The sequence below is a fragment of the Oryza sativa genome, chromosome 1, assembly GCF_034140825.1.
Source record: "Oryza sativa Japonica Group chromosome 1, ASM3414082v1".
NCBI lineage: Eukaryota > Viridiplantae > Streptophyta > Magnoliopsida > Poales > Poaceae > Oryza > Oryza sativa.
Window position 1 is genome coordinate 31,644,379 of NC_089035.1, and position 14,072 is coordinate 31,658,450.

The 14,072-nt window shown below is 45.0% G+C and overlaps 2 protein-coding genes across 7 annotated transcripts; one reads left to right on the top strand and one right to left on the bottom strand.

Moving 5' to 3' along the window:
* The first annotated feature begins 1,711 nt into the window (after positions 1-1,711).
* Positions 1,712-4,871, top strand: LOC4326548 (protein IQ-DOMAIN 25). Of its 5 annotated transcripts, none has more exons than XM_015775588.3 (5): positions 1,712-1,903; positions 2,041-2,686; positions 2,798-3,126; positions 3,763-3,936; positions 4,043-4,871. In XM_015775588.3, exons 3-5 carry the CDS (start codon positions 2,815-2,817, stop codon positions 4,691-4,693), a joined length of 1,137 nt encoding a protein of 378 aa, XP_015631074.1. In that variant the 5' UTR covers positions 1,712-1,903; positions 2,041-2,686; positions 2,798-2,814; the 3' UTR covers positions 4,694-4,871. The 5 variants fall into 5 exon arrangements, with proteins under 5 accessions (XP_015631074.1, XP_066162981.1, XP_015631091.1 ...); XM_066306884.1 differs by having other exon boundaries at positions 2,628-2,686; XM_066306882.1 differs by lacking the exon at positions 1,712-1,903 and having other exon boundaries at positions 1,939-2,422; positions 2,628-2,686.
* Positions 4,872-10,896: 6,025 nt separating this feature from the next.
* Positions 10,897-13,781, bottom strand: LOC4326549 (probable pectinesterase 53). Of its 2 annotated transcripts, XM_015780346.3 has the most exons (5): positions 13,327-13,781; positions 13,050-13,242; positions 12,765-12,971; positions 11,677-11,912; positions 10,897-11,181 (listed from the first exon to the last, which is right to left on the bottom strand). In XM_015780346.3, exons 1-5 carry the CDS (start codon positions 13,695-13,697, stop codon positions 11,034-11,036), a joined length of 1,155 nt encoding a protein of 384 aa, XP_015635832.1. In that variant the 5' UTR covers positions 13,698-13,781; the 3' UTR covers positions 10,897-11,033. The 2 variants fall into 2 exon arrangements, with proteins under 2 accessions (XP_015635832.1, XP_066159976.1); XM_066303879.1 differs by lacking the exon at positions 11,677-11,912.
* Between the last annotated feature and the right edge of the window lie 291 nt (positions 13,782-14,072).

Below are 14,072 nucleotides of genomic sequence, written 5' to 3' on the forward strand. Positions count from 1 at the left end.
AAAAATAATTAATAACTATCACACATATATAGTACAATATAAATATTACTCCTTCCGTCCAAAAAGAATTAACCTAGGAGGGAATGTGACCCCTCCTAGGACAATGTATGTGGACAAGAGGGGTTACATCCTCTACTAGGTTGTTTCTTTTTGGGACGAAGAGAGTACACATTAGTTAGTTTGGTCCAGTTAGTGCATAATTTAAAAGTTATGTTGCTATTTTAATATATTTTAATAATAAAATATGGAAATATATATGCCGGCGCCATTATACGAGAAAAAAGAATGCTACCCACGTAATCTGTGCGGGTCACCATACTAGTTATTATTACTCCCTCCGTCCCATTTTAAGTGCAGCCACGATTTTCCACGCCCAACTTTAACCGACTGTCTTATTTGAAAATCTTTTGAAAAAAATTAAAAACATAAGTCCCAAGTAAAGTACTATTCATATTTCATCATCTCATAACAACAAAAATACTAATTGTAAAAATTTTCAAATAAGACGGATGATAAAAGTTGAATGCGAAAACTTATAGTTGCACTTAAAATAGGACGGAGGGAGTATTTTCTTTACATGTTATCAATAGAAGCTTCGCGCTAATTTTTGAGAAGATTTTTAGCATCTTTTAAACTCAGTTGATGCATTATTCCTGATTATGGAGAAAAGTTAAAATAACTAGCTCGTTTGTCAGTGTTATGTACAGTTGTGCAAAAATATTATTGAAGTGAAGTATTCATGCATTTTCGTTATAAACTGCATTTGATTTCTCTTAAACTTTAGACAGCTGAGATAAAAAACGGGATAAAACATTTCAGGTTCAAACAGCTAAAAGTTGCAGTGGCTCATAGTGACTGCACCTCTTCCCCTTTACATGTTTTGATCGGTTTTTTCTCTATCTCTATTAATATACGAGGTAAAGCTTTTACCCTTTTAAAAAAATAGTGACTGCACCTAATCCCAATCAATCGATAGCCAACACATCGCCGTTGAGCAACGAGCAGTGACAATGGCAGCGCCGGCGCGTAAGTTGTGACGCTGTAGAGCCCCTCCCCATCTCCCAATCTCCCATTGTCCCGCAAGAGGCAGGATACCTGCTCCGTTCTGGTGCACTGTGACACCGCGCAAGGGAGCACCGAGAGGACACGCCCAGCACCCGGTACCTACCTCTGCTGCTTCTTATTAGGAGGATCCTCTGTACTGTACTGTAGTATGAGTATACTCCCTCCGTCAAAAAAAAAAAAAAAGACAAACTCTGCTTTCCGTGTCCAACATTTAACCGTCCGTCTTATATTTAAAAAAATTATGAAAAAATTAAAAAGACAAGTCACGTATAAAATATTAATCATGTTTTATCATTTAACAACAATGAAAATACGAATTATAAAAAAAAATTTATATAAGACGAACTGTTAAAGTTGGAAAAAAAATCCAGGGTTTTTTTTTTTTTAGGCCGGAGGGATTATGTACTCTAACGAGAGAATCGTATTGAGCCGAGTCCTGCGAACTGTCTCGTGACGCCAGGGAAGAAACGAGTAGGAGTACTGCACCACACCTTACCGAGAACAAGTACTGTGTATTCAGCAAATATTGCGTACACTATTGTTCAGTGTCCACGCCATCGATGATCATCCAGCAGGCGGCAATATTTTACTCCTACTCATCTACAGTACAGTATATCTTCTCTACTCTAGCAGAGAGGACTTCCCTGTGCTGTGCATGATCAGAGGTTTCAGACAGACATGGGGCCAGGCACTGCATGGTGTAGAATAAGAAGAAGCTGGGCTGATCCGTGTCAGCAGCGTCGGCGACGTGCTGGACTGCTCGCTCCGCTCGGCGCCACGGCGTAAAGCTGATCGAGCCGCCGTCCCCGCCGCGCCGCCCTGCCGTACGACCCCACGGGTACAAAAGCTTACTACCATATCCCCCGATCCATCTTGATCCCTTGCGGGGGTCCGATGGTTGCCGTGTACTACCTACTTGCCTCTGCTGCACAAGCTTTGTTGTTTCTTGCACCGATCGTCGTTTTACTCGTGCAGGGGTGGGGAGGGGGGATCGAGCTAAGCTGCTAGTGGGGGCGCCGCCGCTTCGTCCTGGAGTGGCCGCGGCGCTGTACGCTAGCTAGTAACCGGGGGGGACTATGAGTTGGTCTCCTTGGCTAGCGCGTTTGTTGGCTTCCCTCTCCGTGTGATTCTTGGGGGGAATCTTTCTCATGAGCTGGTGCGCCGCTGCAACCCACGCGTCAAGTTCGCCCGGGCCTAATCCCTTCGCCCGCATATCCGCTCCGCTCTTTCGCCGCCGCCGCTGCCGCTAGAGTTGAATTTTGACGGTTTGGGGGACGTACTGATCGCTGCAGAGAGGTGGCAGAGTTTTCTCCTAGAGTTCCTCCTCCGGTCGTCGCCGTAAACTTCGCCGTTTCCTGTAATTTCCTGCTTCTTTTCGCTGCATGCTGCTTGTCCTGCAAAGTCTCTCGCTTTAATCCCGTGCCTTTCCGAGAATCGCGTTTGGGATTTCTTTTTTAAGTCTCTCGGTCCTGGATTGCACGTACAATTCGCCATTCCTTTTCTGCCGGGAGCCCTGGGCTACGGTACAAGAGAAAAGCTTTATGCAGCGTTTCTTGCTCTAGGCCTCTTCTCCTTCGCTTGTCCGGCCAGAAGCTCTTTCTTCACATTTGCTTCTTCTGAAGTTAGTACTACCCCACCACAGCACCACTTGCTCAGCTTCTCTCTCTGTAACATTTGTTCATCTGGTTGCGACGCGTTCCTTAACTCTTTTTTCTCGTGTTTTTGTTTGTAGAGAGGAATCATAGCGGCATGGGTCGTATCATTAGATGGCTCAAGAAGCTACTGACTGGCCGGAAGGAAGCACACAAAGGCCTCAAGGAGAACCACGCCGTGAGCGACGGGGCGGAGAAGGAGAAGAGCAGGTGGAGCTTCGCGAAGCACAGGAGGAGTGGGGTAGACAGCGGCAGGCGGCCATCGGAGGCCGCCTTAGCCGCCGTCGCCGCAGTAGCAGTAGAGCCTTCGGAAGTGAGGCGGCCGTGCCATTGTGGCGAGGTGGAAAATGCCATAGCTCGGCGGGAGAAGGCGGCCATGGTGATCCAGAAAGCTTACAGAGGCTACCTGGTATGATCCACGTATACTGAATATCAGACTATGTTCTTCAAACTTGATCTGTTCATGGTTTCTTGTTGGCTCTGCTGCTCAGTCTTCTTTCTTCATTTTTTTTTTCTTTTGACCGAGAGACAGAGTTCTAATGCACAGTAGAAGTTAGTTGTGACGGTGTAGATCCATCGTTTTTTTTTTATCTTTGAAAAGTTTTGGTCAGTCAGAAGTTGCACACTGCTCGCACAGTTGCACCGTATTTTTGTTAGATTCTTCTACTTCTTTTTTGTTACTCTATTTGGCTACTAGTATGTAAAGTAGGCTAGGCATTGCTATATGCCTGTATATGATGTCACTACCTCTAATGTTCCGTTCCATAATAATGGATACTCCGGTCGTTAGAACTAGTCTACTAGACTATTGGAGTAGCTCTCTTACTCTGCTTGCATTGCATACAAAATCTGCACGTTGATCGGCTACACAATTGTTTACTCTGCGTTAGCGGTGACCTTCTGCCTATAATAAAGTTCCTGTTTGCTGTCAGAGCAGTTAATTACGTAGCGTGACATAAGCCTTGTCACCTAAACCGCGATTCTTTAATGCAAATTGTTTAGTGAAATATTTGTGTTTGTTTAATTTTTGAATCTTACACCGTAGGCTAGGAAAGCGCTTCGCGCTCTCAGGTCTCTCGTCAAGCTGCAGGCTCTGGTCCGTGGCTACCTCGTGAGGAAGCAGGCTGCCACGACTCTGCACAGGCTGCAGGCGCTCATGCGGCAGCAGGCCTCCTCCCGCGCCGCCACGAGAGCTTCCTACCGGAAATCCATGGAGCAGGTGATGGTCGTGCCGATATGTCAAGCTTTTGCATTCCATCTCGCAATGCAGCCAATGCAGAATGAATCTGATCGTTTCGTTTGGTACGTTTTATTGCAACGTGTAGGAGAGGATCTCTGTGGAGGAGACCCGGTTGAAGACGACGACGCCGGGGCACCGCCGGAGGCTCTCCGACAGCGCGGACTCCAACTACGAGCGCAGCCCGCGGATCGTCGAGATGGACACGTGCCACCGCCGCTCTCGGTCCTCCCGGATAGCCATCCGGCACTCCCGCGATCACTCGTCGGACTGCCTCACCCCGGCGCCCATGCCGCCGGCGCCGCTGTCGTGCTCGTCGCCGATCTCCATCAAGCAGCCCCCACGCCTGTCGATCCAGCGGAGCCAGCACCACGAGCGCGACACCCGGCACGCCAAGACGGCGCACAACACCCCGCGCCTCGGCGCCCCGCCGTACGGCAGCTCGCCCGCCAACAAGAGCGTCGACGGCATGGCGAGGGCGCGGCTCTCGCACCGGGACGCGCTCGGCAGCCCGCGCTACATGGCCGGCACGGCCTCGTCAGCGGCGAGGACGCGGTGCCAGAGCGCGCCCAGGCAGCGACAGGCCGCCGAGGCGCCGGCGAGGTCGAGGAGATCGTGCTCGCGGACGACGCAGGACAGCGGCTTCTGCTTCGAGTGCTCCGAGGACTCCCGCCCCGGCTACTCCGAGGAGCTCAGCGACGAGGCGGCCAGAGATTACTACTTGGACAGAATGTGGTGACCAGATGCAAGACTGTTTTGCCTTGGATGTCATGTTACTAGTGCTCAAAATCTAGAGTCTCCAAAATTTCGTACATACTAATCCAAATGTGCTTAGGTCAAGGCATAATACAAGTTTGAATCAATGAAAATGTTTTATGGCATATGAGGGAATGAAATTCTCTACTTAAGCCAACAAATGACCTTAGTAGTCCTGTCACTTGTGGAGTTCTTTTACTGCCTCAGTGAAGACAAAATCTGTAGTTGCGTGCTACGTTGTCCTTCGGATTGGCTAGACCCCAAGCAAGCGACTGATGTGAAGCATCAAGCTAGTTCTGTCTCACGATCCTTCGTTTCAAATAAGAAGTTCTGTCTCATGATCCGGCAGCCGTTGCTATCATTGTCACGTTCATTTCGTACTTTGGTCATGAACGTTTACAAGACTCTTGGAACAGTCACGAGCTGGTGGGTCTAGGAGTAAGGTCAAGTGTAATACTCGCCAGTCACATTGACGGTTTTGTCACTTGAGTTGTGAGCAGTGAAGTAGTTGTGTTGGTCGTATCTTGGAAAAATTGCTCCCAACAACAGGAGCATTGTACTATACAATATACATATCTTGTTTTTTTATATGCTCGTCGTGTCATAAACCTTCGATACTGTTAATTGTACTATTACTGTAATACAGATACGCCATCAATCTTTACCCTTCGAGGCTATTGAGGTCGGTGCAATTCCAACCGGATGTTTACATTTCAGGTACTTTAAGGCTTTGTTTAAGACGTGGAGACAACTATATCGTTGCATTGTTAGGTAAGGCGTCTCGTGACTGAGCAGGTCGTTTAAACGGAACTGTTCTGCTTCTGTGTACATGGATTGGACATTAACCGACAAGTTTTTTCGTTTGGAAACGACCCTTTTGGACACCAAGTGTTAGTCCTACGTTTACTGCTCAGCGATGAAGTTTTTGCTTCTTATTTTTGTCCATTTGTTGCATATTCTGCAGCTGATTGGCGGATCCAAACCAAGGGATGGAGATTTTGTTCTTTCCCGGTGATAGATCTAGATCTGAACTTTAAGTACGGTGGCGTTTACTTGGCATTAAGTGCTACTTGCTGCTAATACTAGTCACGGGTTAATGCAGCACAGAGGAAAGATCGGAATAAAACATGTTTCAAAAATCAAAATAACTTGTCCACTCCCTTGATTGCTTTGTTCCATTCTTCGTTTTCATATCTCGCTCCGGCACTTACCCTAGTTAATTTTGATAGCTGTTGGAGGAAGAACAGTTATTCCTTCTTAATAATGATATAGTCGACCAACCTCTTATCGATGTTCGATGTCTGTTGCAAAATGCAAAGAAAAATCAGGGTCAAAACAAACTCTTAACCGAAGAATCCTAGTACAGTGTTATCTACTAGTAGTACAAATAAATCTAAATTGTTGATTCTTTTTTATTCAACTAGAAAAGTAGCCCGCGTATACGTGGGCACCTTCTTATATAATGTAAATGAAATTTTATTATAAATATTTATGTGTGGGTGGCTTTTTACTAAAATATTTTTATTATATTCTAAACTAAAATTAAATTTATTTTGTGTCCTTTGAACGTTGGTTATTTTCTCATAATTACCATTGCAACATATAAATTCAAAAATAAAATTACTTGAGAACATGCGGTTTTGAATTGATGAGAAAATATTGTGTCGAAACAAAGGAGGTTGTTCCTATAAGAAAATTTAGATATTTTAACTCCACAGTAGGATATTTGAATTTTTCTATTTAGAATAGGTTTTAAATCTAGCAACATTTATTTAATTTTTAATTTATTTCATGTTCATATTTTCTTTTTGAGATTTTCATTCTATGAATCATCCTTGAAATGATTTGATTTTTGCAATTTGGGACGAAAATATAAGTGCATATAACATGGCATGGGGTAAAGGCATGCGTTCTAAAATTCTCTCAAGAAATATTGAAGTAATGGTCATAGTGTATAGTGTGTTTAGCGAATCATCACTAAAGTGGAGTGTCTTATAACAAATACACACATTTCTAGATTGGTGTGCATCAAGATTTTTACAATATACTGTAGCAGAATTTATCATAAAATTTTAAAAAAGGGCATGATCTTTAATTCTTATATGGAATTGACTCGATTTATTGTAAAGGCCACCTCAAGGTTGTTTCACTGTTAAGATTCCTATGTGCACCTCACATGCTTATCGGTATAATGTTCAACCAGCCACGCCTTTATTTTCAACCTATTGTCTATATTGCTAAATGAATATTAGTGACTTCATAGATCATATGTGTAATTGGGATGCTATGATCATCTTTCTTATGAATATTTATTTATCTCCTAAAAAATCATTTTAAAAGTATCAAGGCCAATTTGTATAGGTACATAGCCCTCATATGCATGTTAAGTGAAATTAATTAAGTTGGTAGAAAGTCGTTAGACGCCTAATGGGATATAAGTAATAGATGGAGGTTTATTTGTGTTTTTTTTCATATATATAATTTTCATTTCAGTTGATAAGGAGATAGAAAATAGAGAGAAGAATGACGCACGCTGTACACGGCAAGGAGGAATGGAGGTTTGGGATTTTTTTTCTAAATAATTAATCTAACAAACTAAAATAATGTGTCAGATATTTAAGTCGAAGCTGATGGTCGAATGTTTTGTTTTCTTGTTAGAATTTTTAGGATTTTCTCTTATTTAAGAGAACAACGTAATATCTTAAGAGTATATTTTTTCCGATTTAAGAGTATATTTTTTCCGATTTAAGAGAATGACATAATATTTTAGGAGCTTTTATAAGATGTGTACTTTTTATTGTGTTACAATGTTTGGGGGGGCTGTTTTTTAATATTACTCAAAGATATGTTCATTTTACTTTTATTAGATATAATTTAATTATCACCAAGTTATATACGATGATAAAATATATATCATTATATTTTATATTTTATAATTACTTAAATGGCACACAAAAGTTAGAAAATATAGCCCCAATTAATATGACATATTTCTCTTTGAAGTTGAATTAAAGTGGATATAAGTTTTTAAATGTAAAATATCTAACGATATAAGCAGATCAAATATTAGTATTCTAATTTAGATGTTACATTTGGTTAATTGTTTGACTTAAAATTATGCTTTTCTAAAAGCACGAAAATAGAAGAAAAAATAGATGAAAAGGGAGGTGGGTTTTCTGAGCAGAAGTACGTACGTACTTGCAATTGCCAACAGGCCGAAGTGGGCCTAGGGATAAGGAGATGATTTTTTTCTAATAAATCTAATGGTTATAAATAATTGGTCCACTAAATTTAATAAAAAAAATCAACGGTTAGATGTTGTGTCATTTTAAGAATTTCTCTAATTTATTAGAGTGTCACGTGGTGGCTTATGAGCGTTTATAGGATGCCACGTGGCGGCCTAGTAGCGTTTATAGGAAGTTTAATGATTTTTTATTATATAATAGATAGATTGATTGATAAGACCTATTCGTACTATCACTATATTTAACGTAACGGTAGTAGAAACATGAGATGATAATTTTTAAATTTACACATCAGTTGGAAACCCTCCAAGTTTTGCGCCTCGCAAGGGCGACCATGCGGTGCGGGGTGGCGTCACTACACAGAGCTAGGAGCGGAGGTGGCTGGCATAGTTGCCGCTGCCCGTCGCCGACAGCTGATTAGCGATAGATAGCTTATTTCTTTGGTTGGCCATCTCCAGCCTGCGGAAAGAATCAGGACTAAACATTATAAAGCCGCTCTTGTTTAGATTCAAATTTTTTCTTCAAATTTCTAACTTTTTCATCACATTAAAACTTTTCTACACACATAAACTTCCAACTTTTACATCACATTGTTTCAATTTCAACCAAACTTTTAGTTTTGGTGTGAACTAAACACACCCAAAATTTACCAAGAGATAAAGGTAAAAGTTTGAACTTGACGTGGTAAACTGCAGCGGGTGGAGCTATAGCGAGAAAGAGGGGTTGCCACTTGTTTAATTTACTCTGTTTTATATCAAGTTTAAGCTAATACGGGTGTCTAAATTTATATTGAGAGGGGTGTACATATGGTAAAAATAGGTCAGGTATAGCTATAATTTTTTCTTGACCCGGTTCATGGGAATACTCTAGCTCTGCCCTTTACTGCTACTGCTATATCATAGCGAAGTTTCTACTCTCTTGCTCAACAGCTTCAATTAAATACTCCCACCGTTTCATATTATAAGTCACTTTATTTTTTATTAGTTAAATTTCTTTAGATTTGACCATGTTTATAGAAAAATATAATAAGATTTGCAATAAAAAACAAACATATTTAATGTTAATTAATAAAACTAATTTGGTGTTGTAGATATTGCTAATTTTTTTTATAAGTTTGATCAAACTTAGAGAATTTTGACTAAGAAAAAAGTCAAATAACTTAGGGCATATTTAGTTTGCGAAAAGAATGTTTTTGGGTGTCACATCGGATGTTTGACCGGATGTCGGAAGGGGTTTTTGGACACGAATAAAAAAACTAATTTCATAACTCGTCTGTAAACCGCAAGACGAATCTTTTGAGACTAATTAATCCGTCATTAGCACATGTGGGTTACTGTAGCACTTATGACTAATCATGGACTAATTAGGCTTAAAAGATTCGTCTCGCGATTTCCCCCAATTGTGCAATTAGTTTTTTTATCTATATTTAATGCTCCATGCATATGTCCAAAGATTCGATGTGATGTTTTTAGGGAAAAAAATTGGGAACTAAACCAGGCCTTGTAATATGAAAAAGATGGAGCACAACTCTAAACTACGAGACATCTAATAGAGTCCCCACTGTTATAATTCAAAGCACATGCTTTACGATTAACCAACGACATGGGTTAGCAATCTCGAAATTGTATTTTTGGCGCGGCCCGGGTTGGGGGTGGGGGAACCGAAGTTTCAATTTTTTTTTTTTGAAAATTTGATGATTTTTTAATGAATTTAAATAAACTTTGATCAAATTCTGGAAAATGGAAAAACCCGAAATTTTCGAGTGAGATATGTGCTTGCCGATAAGGGACGAAATTTCCTGCCAACGACTACATGTCTTCTATATTCCCTCCGTTCCAAAAAAAAATAACTTAATGTTTAGATTTGTTGTACTATATTATTATATGTTTGTTTTTTTAGACGGAGGGAGTATTCTCTGTTCGTATCTGAAACCGGGCAACAAATAGAGGCGAAGAAGAGGCGGGAAGAGAACGGCCTTGTGAACGCAGCCACCGGAGCCGTCGGCACCCGACGGGATGAGTTGCCGACCAGCAGCGGAAGGATGCGCCGTCGAGTAGCCAAGCGATATGATCTGAATCGATATAAAAACCTTTTTCCAATGAACAACGGAAAATAACCTAAATACTAACTAACCTTACCTCTAATCAGGTTAGTAAAGCACTAAAATGATCGATTTTATTGATTTTATTGGTAGTCTACAGATGATTACGCTAACTGAAATAGCCAATAGAGCCTGAAAACCAGTAGCTGGCAGTGTTTACGTTATTGGGCTATTACAAGGCCCATCTGTAGCCCACAATTCTTGTCAGAGGCCCATACTGTGATACGATCTGTTACATCCATGAATCGACTAAGGGTGAGTTTGAGGGATAGGTGATTGAGAAGATTGGGAAGATACGTAAAACGAGGTGAGTCATTAGCGCATGATTAATTGAGTATAAACTATTTTAAATTTCAAAAATGGATTAATATAATTTTTTAAAGCAACTTTCCTATATAATTTTTTTTATCAAAAACGTACCGTTTAGTAGTTTGGTAAGCGTGCGCACGGACTTACGATGTGCTTTCTCATCCTAACTCACTAGAAAGAACGCTCCCTAAGCATTCAATCGAGTCGTGATTAGTTGAGTTGCAACTTGCTAGTTCTAATAGCAGCGTTGGCTTTGCTCTTGTATTACTTTGTCGCGTCAGGCAGTGGTGCCAGTTGAGTACTTGATTTCTCACCAACAAGGGCTCGCGAGTATAGAACGGTGCAGTCGCGTGTTTAGGTAAGAGAGTGCGATAGTACGGCGGCGTTTATAAGTCCCCGATTACTAGCAGCCTAATTACCTTCTTTCGGTGGAGAATCAGGAAACGCCGTACACGCTCACCACATGCTGAGAGCCTCGCAGCTACTAGCTGATAGTAAATGCAAGCCGGTGCACCCAAACTCACACCAAACTGAAAGAAGACAATCTCCAACGAGACTGCAAATGAATCTGTATATATATTCGTCTGTTTTTCTTTTTACATCGTGTGACGCTATGATGCCGTGTGCGGTGTGCTACAATGAACTCGATCGACCGATGGATCGATCTCTCACAACCTGACCCATTCCGTGCCGTCGATGAAGGTGAGCGAGATGAAGGGCTTGGCCTCCTCGTCGGTGAGCTCGCGTGACCACGACACCCTGCCGGAGAAGCTCGCGCCGGGGCCCGTGCACTTGTACTGCCCGTAGAACACCGTCCTGCAACAGCAGCAGGAGCAATACAGCAACAACGGTCAGTGGTGCGTACAGCATCAGGAAACTACTGAGTTTTACCGATATATCTGTCAGACTGTCACTGCCTTTTGCCGATCCTGTTTAGTAACAGAGCATCGAATCTCAAAAGCTGTATGATTCAGTTCCAAAGAGATCAAAAGGGGGAGATGCACCCGTGCAACGCCATGCACCGAGAAGGGGAGAGTGCTCTCCCTTTTCCCGTGCACTGGCAAATTATTGATATGGAAGCTATGTCTACGATTCTTCTCTGCGCACACGGCCATGCGCCTAGCTACACCGAGCTTTTGCAAACAGCAACAGACCAACAGTGCAACACCGATGCGGCTTTCGGTTGGCTAGGGAATTAAAGTGACTTTGCTTCTGTACATACAAAACTGTTTCTACAAACTTCACTCTGATCGCACGTAACAGGCTAGCAGCTTCACAGATAAGTTCGGAGAGAGCGATGAGATGTCTTACAGCTCGCGGTTGGGGTCGCCCCAGTTGTACCAGCCACGGGGGATGATGATGTCGTCCATGTAGGTGTAGGCGAAGACGACGCGGGAGAAGGTGCCCCAGGCGCGGCCGAGGTAGAGCGCGCCGGATCCCGTCACCCGGCAGTTGACGAACGAGAACCCCGTGTCCTCCAGCATGCTCTGCCGGTTCTGCGCTGTCAGCGCGCCGTAGTCCCGCGCGATCGCATGCACGTGGCAATCCTGCAGTGCAGGGCATACACATATACCTCCGATCACCACATGCATCGAACCGAAGCCAAAAGGAAAAAAAAAGTGCAAAATAACGGAACTCAAATAACAGCCAAGCCTAGTAGGCATACGACGAGAGGTTGTTCATTAGCGTCCCCCACTCTGCACGCCCGTGGGTGTAGGGCCGGCGGCCAGCCGCGAGGTCGGCGGCAGAAACAGAAGCGGACACCGGCAAAGAGAACGCGGTTAGCTGTCGCGTCAGTTGTGGGGTGTGCTGGGCCGAACACCGAACCAAACCGCTTCGAGGTGCACGTGTTGCTACATTGGCGTTGGTTGAAACCTGACACATGGTCCAGCGTGCACGCCAGGAAAACCGAGGCTAAAAATACGTACTTTGATGTGTTTAAACGGGGATGTACGGGAATTGACACGGTACATCCTAATTTGGTCAGCGCATAATTAACAACGACATGTCAAGTCGTCATGGCGTACGAAAAGAACTCCAGTTAAGCTGGTTCGTACTTCGTGTTGGTAGTATTTAAACGTGCTGGCGTAAATTTTTTTTTTTAGGAAACTGGCGTAAATTTCAGATCACTCCTATAAGGAACACTCCTTTTGGATGCCACTCTGACGTGCTCTGTTTTGGTTGCTCTGTATACTCTATGGCGATAAAAAAAAATTTAACGCCTGGGAACCTTTCCCGAAACATTTGCATATGAATTCCATATTTGCACCTCGGCGCATGCATGACATATGACAGTATGATACAGGATGACATAAAACACAACGTAGTGATTTCGCACAAAATGGAGGGGGGGGGGGGGGGGAGGGTTCACGGGAGAACAGCAGAGGAGACAGTGTTACCTCAAACAGAGAGAGCGCATTGCCAAAGATGAAATCCACGGAGCCTTCGATGTAGCATTCCTTGTAGTAGTGCCGGCCCGAGTGATCGTACAGCGTGTCCTGCGCGCCCAGGAACCTGCACCCCACGAACGCCGCGTTGTCCGCCGACACCCGCAGCGCCACCGCCTGCTTCCCCGACGCCCCCGGCTTCGGCACCGGCGACGTGTTCTGCTCAATATCATGACCGCGAATTGAGGAGAACGAAGCCATACAGCCCCGACAGAATTACGGCGGTGGATTTGTTACCTTGAAAGTGATGTTCCTGGCGAGGAAGTACTGCGCGTTCACGGCGAACGACGCGGAGCTGTATGTGCCGAGCGGCCGTCCCGCCCGGCCGGACGGACTGTCCGCGGTGTCACCCCACTGCACGATCGTCTTGTCGGCGCCGGCGCCCTCGAGGGTGATGAACGCGCGCATCGGCGATATGTTCACCTTCTCCCTGCGAGATCGTCGTTGTGCATGGTCAGTACTCTCTCGTAAGCACCAACAAGATCAGAGTCCCAATGCGCGCGCGTGCACGTACGTGTAGGTGCCGGCGTTGACCTTGATGACGACGCGGACGAGGTTGATGATCGGGAGCGAGTCGACGGCGGCCTGGATGGTGGTGAAGTCGCCGAACGCCGGGTTCTTGTCGACGACGAGCGAGTAGGAGGGGAACGCCCGGGCGAGCGCGTGGTGGACCGTGCTGTGCTCCAGCCCGCCCATGTACCGTACCCACTCCATGAACTGCCGCTCGATCGCCTCCACCCGCGTCGCGTTCTCCGGGAACGACGGCTGCTGCTTCCCCGCCGCCCTCCCTGGCCGCACGCCCCGTGTGTGCCCCGCCACTCCGCCCGGCGCCACGGCGGCCAGGGCGACAATGCACGCCACGAGCCGGACGGGCGCCACGGCCATTACGACGCCACGCGCCTACAGGCTACTCGAACGGGCGCCGGGTAGCTAGAGAGGCGTGTGTGGCGGCCGGGCGGGTTCGGTGATGGAGGCAGGCGAAACGAGAGGGGGAAATTTAAGGAGCTCGCGGCTCTACCGACCGATCGATCACGGTTCACGGGGCAAGGGAGGGACAAGAGGAGAACACCAAGGGATTTGAGAAGCGTGACACAAACAACGTACGCCAGGGCGAGACGAGAGCAAGGCCGCGGGTTCACGAGCTGCGGAAGTGCGGTTGGTGCGCTGGTCGCTGGCGCCGCGTGTTGGCATGGCAGCGCCGCCCAAGCTACGCGAGCCCGTACCCACCACGTACGCGCGCGTGCATGCATGCGTTCGTCA

What these genes read in the sequence shown, in the direction of transcription:
- LOC4326548 (XM_015775588.3), top strand. Translation starts at nt 2,815, where the DNA reads ATGGGTCGTATCATTAGATGGCTCAAGAAGCTACTGACTGGCCGGAAG. An exon ending in AAGCTTACAGAGGCTACCTG is followed by an intron (nt 3,127 to 3,762) that starts GTATGATCCACG and finishes CTTACACCGTAG; the next exon opens with GCTAGGAAAGCGCTTCGCGC. An exon ending in ACCGGAAATCCATGGAGCAG is followed by an intron (nt 3,937 to 4,042) that starts GTGATGGTCGTG and finishes TGCAACGTGTAG; the next exon opens with GAGAGGATCTCTGTGGAGGA.
- LOC4326549 (XM_015780346.3), bottom strand. Translation starts at nt 13,697, where the DNA reads ATGGCCGTGGCGCCCGTCCGGCTCGTGGCGTGCATTGTCGCCCTGGCC. An exon ending in GTCAACGCCGGCACCTACAC is followed by an intron (nt 13,243 to 13,326) that starts GTACGTGCACGC and finishes ACGATCTCGCAG; the next exon opens with GGAGAAGGTGAACATATCGC. An exon ending in GGCGACCCCAACCGCGAGCT is followed by an intron (nt 11,182 to 11,676) that starts GTAAGACATCTC and finishes CTGCTGTTGCAG; the next exon opens with GACGGTGTTCTACGGGCAGT.